The sequence below is a fragment of the Pelophylax lessonae genome (genome assembly GCF_965119305.1).
Source record: "Pelophylax lessonae genome assembly, chromosome: 4".
Classification (NCBI taxonomy): Eukaryota; Metazoa; Chordata; class Amphibia; order Anura; family Ranidae; genus Pelophylax; species Pelophylax lessonae.
Genome location: NC_138771.1, coordinates 359,369,169 through 359,381,538, shown reverse-complemented (window position 1 = coordinate 359,381,538; position 12,370 = coordinate 359,369,169). Strand labels below are relative to the sequence as shown.

Here is a 12,370-nt window from a genome sequence, read left to right as displayed (position 1 = left end):
TCTACCTTCATTTCTGAAATTGTATACCTCTTTAAATAGGTTTTGTTGGATGTCCAGCCTTTATCTGTATTGTTATTTTCATGCAATTGTGACTTGCCTTTCTTTAGATGAGTGATGTGGAAGCTGGAGGAGCCACAGTGTTTCCAGACTTTGGAGCAGCAGTCTGGCCTAGGAAGGTAAGCTAATTTTTTTATTGCAATAGCTGTTCACAGAATGGTTTTGAGAAATGCAATCCCTAAATTTTCACTTTATCAGTTACTGATCTAAAGAAGGAAAATGATTGCTGCTTTGAAGCAGAACTATACGCACCTTTATCCAGCGATGTACCGTCCTCGGAACTCACAGCCGGCTGGTGACCTCTTCAGTAGGCCAGCTTTCTGGTCTAAATCACCGGCCGCAGTCATTGGCCGGACCAAGATGTCACTCCCGTGCATGCATGGCATTGCCAAATTTGTGCAGTGAGTTGTGCTGAAGTTTTTGAACCCAGATTCATAACTTATTTTTTTTGTAACTATGGGATAGTTATGTTTTTAATGTTACCTTTTTTCTGGGTGCACATCACTTTTCACATTTTATATTGGAGATAGTGATTTATATTTCTCTTTCGTTCATTGACGGACACAGCGCTACATATTCAGAACCATAGGTTATATCGCCCCCTACAGGAGTAGGACACTAGGCAAATAAAAAAGACTTGGCTACGCCTATGGGCAGTCCTAGCTGGTATACATTTTTGAGAAATGCAATCCCTAAATTTTCACATTATCAGTTACTGATCTAAAGAAGGAAAATGATTGCTGCTTTGAAGCAGAACTATACGCACCTTTATCCAGCGATGTACCGTCCCCGGAACTCCCCCTTGTTCTTATTTGGTGGCTAAGATTTTGACCTTCCTTGAGCGAGGTGTTGAGCAATAGTTGGCCTTTGAGTACCTTTGAGGGCCAGGTGTCTGCCTTGGCAATCCTTTTTTTATCAACCCCTAACCATGCATTCACTGGTGAATACTTTTATTCAAGGGGTTCGACATCTGACTCCGCTGGTGCGGTCTTCCCTACCGCCGTGGAATTTGAACTTGGTGCTCTGTTCTCCAAAAGCCTCTCTTTGAAAATATTGGGGAGATTTCCCAGCTTACGTTGTCTCAGAAGGTAGCTTTTTTTGGTAGCCATCAACTCGCAGGGTGTCCGAACTGGCGGCGTTATCTTGTCTTACCCCCTACCTGGTGTTCCACAAAGATAAGGTAGCTCTAAGTCCACGCCCATCATTCCTACCTAAGGTGGTCTCTGACTTTCATTTGAATGGAGACATCGTGTTGCCTTCCCTGTGTCCCAGGCTCACTCATCCCAAGGAATTTGCGTTGCATGCCTTGGATGTGGTTAGAGCGATTTGGATGTATCTGGCAGCCACATAGCCTTTTTCTTGGCCTGTTCATAAAAACAACCTTCGAAAAGACTGTCTGCTTCTTCTGCAACCTTTTCCAGATGGATCAGATAGATGGGGACTCAGGCCTATTCTATCAAGGTTCAGGTTCCTCCTTTTTCTGTAATGGTGCACTCTACTCGGGCGCTTAATGCCTCTTTAGCTTTCCGTCATCAGGCGTCAGTGGCGCAGGTTTGCAAGGCAACCACTTAGCAGTCCGTGCACACTTTCACTAAATTCTACAAAGTGGATGCGTTGGCATTTGCGGATGCTTCCTTTGGCAAGGTTTTGCAGGCTTCTGTTTGGAGGGTCTGTTCCCTCTTTGGGAGTGTATTATTTAGGTTGTTACATTTGTTTTTTGTTGAACTCCTGGCACCTGTTTGGCTCGTGTGTTTAGCCTTGGGACTTTTTGTTTTCCCACCCCTCATGTTTGCCACTGCTTGGGGATGTCCCTATGGTCCTGAATATGGAGTGCTGTGTCTGTCAACAGACACAGCACCCACCCCTCTATGGACTTTTCATACTTCTGAAACTGCTTGTTACTAAACTGAAGGTCTATAGTAGAAAGGGGGTGTATACCAGCTAGGACTGCCTATAGGCCTAGCCAAATCTTTTTTCTGCCTAGTGTCTTACTCCTTTAGGGGGCGATATAACCTATGGTTCTGAATATGGAGCCCTGTGTCCGTCAATGTACTCAGAGAAATTGATTTTACAGTAAGTACAAAAATCCTATTTTTTTTCCCTAGTTAGTGTTATGTGAAGTACCAAGAGTCTATGGTTTGTATTTCCTGTTATTCTGAATACACAAATCGCATATCTAGTATTGAGTACATTTTTGCACCAAGGTAAAGGCGATTTACCTCTTTTTCACCCAGCCCTGGCATGAAGGATCGGCAATCCTGTGACCACTGTGATTGGCTGTCACAGTGATCAAATGAATGGGAGCCAGTCTTGCCAGCTATAGATCGTTAACGGGGAGCACACAGACTTCAGTTGCCCAGTGAAGCATATGTGCAAAGCATTTTAAAGCCTACCCCTTTGCCACAGCACATGTTAAGCACACAACAACAGGTTAAGAAACACCTGTACTTGTTACTATCCAATGCTTAAACTACAGAAATGCTGCTTGGCCACACACATTATCACCAGACTGTAAAGTTAAGATGGTAGAAGATAATGAACAAGCCACATGGGTGAAATGCATTGGGGGGGGGGGGGGGTCTTCTATAGGTGGAGAACCGAGCTGAAGCCATTTCTTATACTTTTACAATCTTAGAAAAAGTGATCTTGTGTTTGTCAAGGTGACCTTAGTCTCTAAAGTTATCAGGGTCTTTACAGCGCTGGATCTACCATCATGATCCTATTTACTGATCCTCTTGTTGCACATTTTTTTTCTTCAATAAATAAATGTGGGTACAATAAAAGCAGGTTTTCTTTTTTGTTATATATAGGCATTGAATATGTAATATTCAAAACAAAGCTGTGAAGGAGGAGATTAGTAGAGGTAGACATTGTACGCTTTCAGCTATGTTTTTAGTATACTATTGTTAAACTATGATAGTCGCATGTCCTTCAAATGTCCTGTTATTAGCAAGTTAGTTTGTAAAAGAGCTATAATGTCAGATGTCTCCCTGAAGAGACCGGTAGGGATCATTTAATCCATCCTTGATTGCAACAGGAAATGAGAATGCTTCAGTAATGGAGAGCAACCAGCCAAGCCTCTCGGATACCTTTTGTCAGGCTTGAAAATCTTTTGGCCAACATGATTCTTTCTGATATAAGTAGCCATCTTCAGCAACCTTAAGTTGAACCCTAAATGAACTGAAGTTTACATTGAGCAGTCTGATGGGGGCAGGATTGAATAGTTTATAAGGATCCTTATTAGGACATAATATGATTGTCATTTAGCACCCACAAAACTTGATCACGACATCAAACGGTCCAAAATCGAATTTGTGGCATAATACAAAGAGAGATGTAGAAGAATCTAGCTAAACTTTTTTTTTTTCCATTTTACAGTTTTTTTTTTTTTTTTTTTATGTGGCCTGTGTCCAATTTGCAGTGGTTCATCCTTACATTCTATACTAGGAAAACATGGCACTATCACAAAAGTACCTTTTAATAATGGGGGACAAAGACTGTGCCCTCTCTCTTTAGGACTTAAATTTCCCTCATCGTTAATACCAAGAAATGTTTACAATTTTTTTGTACATCTCTACTTTTAGTGATTTATTGTTCATCAAAAATTTTACAAATGCTCCATATAGTTGAAATAACTGTAATACATATTTTCTGTTTTCTCCTGAATATGTTCTTGCTGATGTTTTAGGGGACTGCTGTGTTTTGGTACAATCTTTTCAGAAGTGGAGAAGGGGATTACAGAACACGACACGCAGCTTGTCCAGTATTAGTAGGAAGTAAATGGGGTATGTTTTCCCTCCAACAGTTCTTTACATATTTTGCAGGACATCTAATTACAAGCCTTCCTTATAAATGACAGACCAATAATGTCATCTCTTTAGTGCTTCACTTATGACCAAAACCTCCAATTTCTTAAGAATGAAGCCCAAATGAGCTGAAATAAGTCCTACTAGATCGTTTTTTTTTTTTTTTTTTTTTAACGGAGCCCTTTTATAAAGCAGCAGCATGGTCAAACCTGCTTTTCTTTCACATGTGCCACATTTTTGAAGCACTGCTCTCTGAGTGTGGTTTGGCCTTCACTTGCTTTGGGATTTTTAATGTGAAAAAAGAGGTGTCGGAGAATATGAAACTTATAACTTTGATTAAGATAATGTGACTTAAAAGTCCTAGAGACACTTGTCTGGTGGTATATTCCTTTAAAATGGCCTCTTGCAGATGTAAAAAAAAACGCATTCAGTAAATTCAGCTATTGCTGCACCCGTTTCAAAAAGAATTACCTCATGTTTATAGATCACAAAACTAAAGTTAATTAAGAATAATTCTAAGTTGGTGTATAAAGACAGGCAAAGTGCCTGTCTCTGTATAGCACGTAGCATATTTGCTGCCACTACCTCCTCACCTGTAACTGGTTGTTACGGAAGCTGCAAGCTTTACAGCCAACAGCCTCCTGGCAACTAGTAATGCCGACAGTTGACAGAGCCTGATAGGAAAGCTGAGAAACTATTTCCCCATTTGGTGTGCTTGTGATTGACATCAGGCAGTGGGTGGATTCTGTAGCAAATAGCAGGCTGCCTGTTTGCTATGAATCTGCCCATTGCCTGCCGGTCAGTCATCAGGAGACCTAGTGTCTGTGAATCCCCATCAGGCTCTGCGCACCCAGCTTTAAAAAATTCTAAGCTGCTTTTAAGGTCTTACCTTGGCCTCCTGTTGGCAGCCACCTTGGACAAGTGCAGACTGCTGCCTCTTATAGACTCTGATTGCATCATGACTTCCTGCTGCCTGGGTGTCACACATTGGTGATGCTGCACACCTGACTAAATCACCTGTTGGGTTGCAATCCTTGCCGTTGTTTGTGCTCAAAGGTGCATCTCTGCTAGCAGTCTTCTGTTCTCTGTGTTCCTCCGTGTAGGACCTGGCTTGGCTGACGACTCTCCTGGCTCTTGACCTGACATCGGCTGATGACCCGGTATTGGCAGACAACTTGGCATCGGCAGACTACCCAGTTCTGGACCCGACCCCCGGCTTGGATGACTACCCGCTCCTGGACTTGACCCCGACTTGTTCCTGTACTCTCTTCCTCACTCTTGCTGTGCGCATATTGTTGTTTTCTCCAATAAACTGCTTAAGTTTACCTGCATCCCCGTTTGGTCTGGTTTCCTGGCACCCTAACAGTACACAAGGGCCATGAATCCTGATGATGCAGGTGCTCTTACGCTCCCCATGCTGGTTACCAGGTTCAATAAACAAGATCACCTTTTGAGTCAGTTCGCTCAGGCGTTACAGATGTTGCTTGCATGCACAGCACACTTTGCTCCTGGTGCTGCTAGGCCAGTGGTTCCTCCTGTTGCACCTCCTGTTTCACCTGCTGTGGGTCCTGTTGCTGCTCCTGCAGCCAGAGTCGCTGTTACCAGAGGGATTACTGGTTCAGCCCCACTCCCGCAGAGCTATGGTGGTGAACCGAGTCAGTGTTGTGGCTTCCTAAACCAAGTGACCATTTATTTTGAGATGGTTCCTCAGGTGTTTCCCTCTGACAGGTCCAAGGTGGGCTTCCTAATCTCGTTGCTCTCGGATAAGGCCTTGGCCTGGGCGAATCCCTTATGGGAGAACAATAATCCTGTGATAATAGATTACCCAAGTTTTGTTGCCTCCTTTCGTAGGGTATTTGATGTGCCTGCTCGCTCTGCCTCTGCTGCTAAGCAGCTCCTTTCAATTCAACAGGGTATACGAAACGTTGCCAAGTATGCCATCAAATTTCGTACCCTGGCAGCAGAGTTGGCCTGGAATAATGAGGCCCTGGTGGCTGTTTTCTCTAAGTCTCTCTGATGCATTGAAGGGCAAGATTGTGGCCAAGGATCTCCCTGACGAGCTCAAGGCTCTCATTTCTTTCCTGAATTTGATTGATATCAGGCTCAGGGAGAGACCATTGTTTATGGAGCGCCTTCGGAGGCCTCCTACCAGACTGGCTCCTATGTTTTCTTTCTCACCCATTCCTCCTTTACCTCCCACGCCTCCTGGGGATGGTGTGTCTGGCTGTAAACCCATGCAGCTGGGGTTCACTCACCTTTCTGAGGCTGAGTGGGCCTTTAGGAGGAGGGAGGACCGGTGCCTGTATTGCAGCCTTGGTGGGCAAATCTTGTCTGACCCGCCTGGGAAACATTCGCACCTAAGGTCCTGTCGGGGGCAGATCTTAGGTGGAATTTCCTCGTCCCCGGTTTCCCGTTAAGATAAACCGCTAATCAGCTGTCCTCTCCTGGGCAGCGGGTTCGGTGGTTACTCAGACATTGGTAGACTCGGGTGCTGGCGGTTACTTTATTGACAGTGCGTTTGCTGCTGCGAATTCCATACCCTTGCAACCTCGTGTTTCTCCACTAGCTATCGAGGCGATTGATGGCAGACCCCTGCAACCGGCACAGGTTACCCACGAGACGGTTCCGGTTGATATATATGTGCTGTTCACAGGGAGTCAACCTGTTTCCAGATTATATCGTCCCCCCACTACTCCATTGTTTTGGGTTATCTTTGGCTTCAGAAACACAATCGGACCTTTGATTGGCAGTCGGTCGAGATCCTCTTGGTCTCCACAGTGTGTCGCTGTTTGTATGCATGGGCCTGTTAAGGTACTTTGTACCTCCTCAGAATCAGTGTTGCCTTCTGAATATTGTTAGCGCGCTGGTACTCTTCCTCCTCATCGTCTGTACGATTGTGCCATAGACTTGCAACCTGGTGCCATTCCCCCCTTGTGGCAGGGTTTATACTCTCTCAGTTGCGGCGAATAAGGCCATAGAGGAGTAAGTTGTGAATGCGCTTGCCCGGGGGCACATTCGCAAGTCCACTTCTCCAGCGGGTGCCGTTTTTTTGCTTCATAAAGAGTTGAGACCTTGCATTGATTATAGGGGCCTCAATCGCATCACGGTCAAGAATGCATACCCAATTCCATTGATTATTGAATTATTCGACCGCCTAAGGGAGCAACGGTCTTTACCAAGCGTGACCTAAGGGCCGTGTATAACCTTCTAAGGATCAAGAAGGGTGACGAGTGGAAGACCACGTTTAATACCAGAACCGGCCCTTTGGCTTGTGCAATGTACCTGCTGTTTTCCAGAAATTCATCAATGATGTCTTTCATGATATGTAGCAGTAATGCATGGTAGTCTGTTTGGACAACATCTTGATTTACTCGGACTCCATTGAATCACACTACCTGGATGTCAGACGGGTGCTGTAATGATTACATGAGAATGGGCTTTTCTGTATGCTTGAGAAATGTGAATTCCACCTGTCTCAGGTTGCCTTCTTGATCTACATAATTTCGACTGGGGGGTTCTCTATGGACCCTTAGAATGTTTCAGCTGTTCTACAATGGCCTCGCTCCAGTGGTCTCTGTTCCATTCAGCGTTTCCTTTTGGTTTGCCAACTACTATCTGAAATTTATCAGGAACTTTTCTTCTTCTTTGGCCAAACCTATCTCAGATTGACTAAGAAGGGAGCAATTCCCACAATTGGACGCCTGCTGCCATCCAAGCTTTCAAAGCCCTCAAGTCTGCTTTCGCTTCAGCTCCCATTCTGTCTCATCCCAATCCTGGTTTTATAAGGACAGAACCCTCTATTGGGTGGGACTTTATGGCAACCAAATTAATCATCAAATATTATGAAAATTTATTTTTATAAAATGAATACTTTTTATTATCCAAAAAACTACAAAATGTAGTGAATTGTGTGAATCAACAGACACATACAAGCATCAATATTCATATTAATTATCAAAAATTTGTACAATACATATTGATACAAATGGAACTACTAATCTGGAGTTGTGTATACTTCCAATGCGTTTCGATAGCAATAATTATATAAAGACATCTTCTTCATCAGGGATTTAATACTCCACTCCTGAAAGGCATAACAATAATTAATACATTTGCAATTTACAAAAATTAATTATTTTCAAAACATGCAATGAAAGACCTGCTCCTAAAAACGAGCGCTTTTCCCCCTCCTTCACATTCTCCCCATCAGAGCGCATACTTTGGACTCTAGGTATGCGCTCTGATGGGGTGAATGTGAAGGAGGGGGAAAAGCTCTCGTTTTTAGGAGCAGGTCTTTCATTGCATGTTTTGAAAATAATGAATTTTTGTAAATTGCAAATGTATTAATTATTGTTATGCCTTTCAGGAGTGGAGTATTAAATCCCTGATGAAGATGTCTTTATATATGTATTGCTATCGAAACGCGTTGGAAGTATACACCACTCCAGATTAGTAGTTCTGTTTGTATCAATATGTATTGTACACATTTTTGATAATATGAATATGGATGCTTGTATGTGTCTGTTGATTCACGCAATTCACTACATTTTGTAGTTTTTTTTTTTGGATAATAAGTATTCATTTTATAAAAATACATTTTCATAATATTTATTTGATTAATTTGGTTACCATAAAGTCCCACCCAATAGAGGGTTCTGTCCTAATAAAATTGTTAAGGGATTAGGGTAACACATATACCCACAGGAAGTGAACATATTTTTGTATCCCAATCCTGGTTTGCCCTTTGTCATAGAGGTGGAAGCGTCTGAGACTGGAGTTGGCGCCCTCCTGCCTCAACGTCAGACACCCGATGGACACTTACTTCCTTGTGGGTTCTACTCCAGGAAGCTGTCTCCAGCTGAATGCAATTTAAGAGATTGGAGACTGAGAGCTCCTGGCTCTCAAAGAATGGAGACATTTGCTCGGAGGTTCTGTGGTTTCAGTTCTCATTCTCACCAATCATAAGAATCTGACGTATCTCTCGGAGGCCTAGAGGCTCACACCCCATCAGGCCAGATGGGCCTTATTCTTGTCTTGTTTTAACTTTGTGATCTCCTATTTGCCCCGCTCCAAGAATGTTAAAGCTGATGCCTTGTATTGCCAGTTTTCTGAATTGTCCAAGAAGGACTCCGTGCCGACACCGGTCATACCTTCAGATCATATCCTGGCTGCCATCTGCACCAACTTAACCTCTCCTCTTGGGGAACAGATCTTGGCTGCCCAACCTGATGCTCCCAAAGAGAGACCTGCTGGCAAATGTTTTGTACCTGAGAAGTTGTGCATCAGACTGTTGCGCACATACCACAATTCCAAGACTGACGGTCATCCTGGTAAGAACCAGATATTCTGGGCTATTTCCCGTCAATTCTTGTGGCCATCTCTCTGCACTGATGTTGCTGCATATGTGGCTGCTTGTTCCGTCTGTGCCCAGAACAAATCTCCTTTGCACCTTCCCTTGGGCCTACTGCATTCCATTCCCAATGAGGAGCGTCCCTGGTCTCCCCTGGCCATGGATTTTATTGTGGAACTTCCTGCGTCTCGAGGTCTACACGGTTATTCTTATGGTTATCGACCAGTTCTCCAAAATGTGCTACTGTGTTCCATTTAAGCGGCTGCCTACCACTCAGGAGCTTGCCTCTGTGTTTTCCAGGAAGGTCTTCTGTTTACACAGGTTGCCTAAGGAGATTGTCTCAAACCGTGGGAGCCAGTTTGTCTCCATGTTCTGGCGCGCCTTTTGCTCCCAGTTGGGTATTTGACGCTCCTTCTCCTGGGCCTACCATCCGCAGTCCAATGGTGCTGCTGAGCATTCCAACCAAGCTCTGGAGCAATTTTGTTTGCTGCTATATCGCTGACCATCAGAACATTTGGGTTGATTTGCTATCCTGGGCGTAGTTTGCCAGAAACTCTGCCATCAACTCTTCTTCCGGAATGTCTCCATTCATGGCCAATTATGGGTTCCACCCTGCTGTTGCCCGAGTCGTTCTCGCCACAGGACATCCCGGCTGTGGAGGATCATCTCCGTGCCCTCCATTCCTCTTGGGTGCAGATTCAGGAGTCTTTAGGGGGTTTCTTCACAGCGTCAAGCTCCGGGCAGACCAGAGAAGTTTATCTGCTCCTTCATACCAGGTTGGGAGACAGTGGGGTTGTCAATCTGTAATCTCAACCTGAGGGTGCCCACTCCAAAACTGGCACCCTGTTTTGTTGGGCCTTTTTGAAGTCTGATTGCTGAGGATTTAAAAGACAGTCTTCCACTTTACCATCTGTCAAGCCTGTGTAAGTGTCCAGGTATATTGAAGATGAATTCCAGGTATAATCATTTTTACATGTGTGTATATGTATGTATGTATGTGTATATACTCTGGTGATCTCCATTTGCTTCTGGGTCCTGTGCCAAGCAGCTGGTCCGATGCATTCTGAACACAGGTCGGTCAGTCTCTCTGCATGCGTGCCAATCAGAGAATGCTAAAAGAACCTAGAATGAATGCTAGGAATAGTACCTATAGAATACATATAGTGTTTTTCATGGACCCACCCGCTGGTTTTCTCATTCAGAAAATGCTTTACATTTTCTGAATGAATTCAAAGCATTCTCTGATTGGACAAGGTGGAGAGGCGGGGTGGTGACGTCACATTCTCTAACTTGCCCAATCAACCTGTACTGAGCGGCTGACTTACTATGTTCAGAAAGCATCAGGCCAGTCGCCCGGCACAGGACCTGGAAAAAAGTGGAGATCAGTGGAGTAGCATGTCTACTTTAGTGATTTCCAGCTTCCAAGGGCATAGGCCAGGTATAGTATATGCATAGTTACATAGGTTCCAAACCTAAAGAAAAACATACCATACCTGGAATTCATCTTTAAGAAGTAAAATATATTCTATATCTAATGTGTTATTGTGTTATTTTTCATATTGTAATTTTGTTTTTTCCTTCCAGTTTCAAATAAATGGTTCCATGAAAGAGGACAAGAATTTCTAAGGCCTTGCGGATTAACAGAAGTTGACTGACATGCAGTCATTGTGCTGGTGCTATTTTTTTTTTTTTAATGTGCTTTTCTTTTTTTTTCTTTAACTATTCACTCCTGGTATCCAGTGTGGTGAAACTAAGAAAATTTGCCAAACCAAAAAATAATTCTTGGAAATTACATCTGTGAACATTAGCCAAAGACTATATATAAGTAAATAAAGCTGATCAGTAGATGAAGTATAATTAATTAAATAAAATGATGTGTGCAATACACCCTAATCACTACATTCTGAAGAATTATTAGCAGCAAACTGAAATTAAATGGTAATTCTTTCATTGTTGTCCATGGTGTGGCCCACTAGATTTCAAAGGTAACAAAAAGTGCCACTATGCTCTACTAACTACTAGGCAACAGCATATGGGGGAGTAACAAGTGCCTCCATGCTCTACCAACTACTGGACAGCAGCATGTGGAGGACTTGTAGTTTTGCGGTTATTAAAGGGTCACAGTTTGTATATATCTGGTCAATGTGAGTTGTTCCACTTTTTTCCTTCTGCTGGTGCTTTTATTTTCTCATGGTGAGCAGGGGTTAAATCATGGTGCTAATTTTAGTTTTACAGTATTTTATTTGTTTTTATACATATTACATGTTACCATCTGATACTGATCTAAAGGCTACTGTTACATTTATGGTTCGGTATTCTAAGGAGGCAAAGTTAGATTAAAACAAGATACACAGGTGTAAATACATCTAGTATATATAATGTTCCACAAACTCTTGGTGCAACCTTTGGAGATAAGTTGGTATGATTCATAGCTGCATTTATATCATATTTTCTGCACTTATGTCCCCAACTGCTTGCATATATTGGCAACCTACTGATAAAACGAAAACATTAAATGGGGGTTTCCATTCACTTTGCACTAGCAAAGACCTCACCTTTCATCTTTTCAGTGCAATCTCTGAGGGGGGCCTGTCAGCCACTAAGAGCATTCTGCTTGTTGTTTTAAGATTGTCATCGACCCTCAGAAAAAAAACCATCAGAAAAAAAAAAAACAAAGCAGCCACAATAAAGCGATGCAATGACAATTCACTTCTGCTGCAATGCCCACATTATCAAAGCAAAAAGAAAAAAAAATTTGACCCAATAGAGGGGAGTAAATCTGTTCAGTCATTCACCCAAGGTCACCAGGTAAAAGCAGAAACCGTGTGTGCAAATAATTACCCCCTTCTCCCTGCTAGCCACTGTGTCCACTTTGAATATGCTGATATACTGCAGAACAGATGAACGGGGAGGCCCATTCCCCCCCCCCCCCCCCCCCCCCCATTGTTGCCTTCTAGTTCAATTCAGGTATGGTCTATGGTAGCAGAAATTTTTATTGCCTCAAAAAGAGAATTCCTCTTGCTCTGGTAATAAAAGAGCTGCAGACTCATTCTAACATTTTGGATGTACACGTTTTGTTGTACATCTTATTGTCAATCAGTTGTTCTGTAGAGCTGCGCAATTCTATTTTGTGATAAAAATAATAAAATCTTACAAA

The 12,370-nt window shown here is 43.0% G+C and overlaps 1 protein-coding gene across 2 annotated transcripts in view; it reads left to right on the top strand.

The window, feature by feature from the left end:
- Window positions 1-11,649, top strand: part of P4HA2 (prolyl 4-hydroxylase subunit alpha 2) — a 151,400-nt gene extending 139,751 nt beyond the window's left edge. For both annotated transcript variants that reach the window (XM_082252775.1, XM_082252776.1), the window contains exons 12-14: window positions 108-176; window positions 3,746-3,842; window positions 10,798-11,649. In XM_082252775.1, coding sequence (XP_082108901.1) covers window positions 108-176; window positions 3,746-3,842; window positions 10,798-10,868 — 237 coding nt within the window. In that variant the 3' untranslated portion in view covers window positions 10,869-11,649. The remainder of the gene's footprint in view (window positions 1-107; window positions 177-3,745; window positions 3,843-10,797) is intronic.
- Window positions 11,650-12,370: the final 721 nt, after the last annotated feature.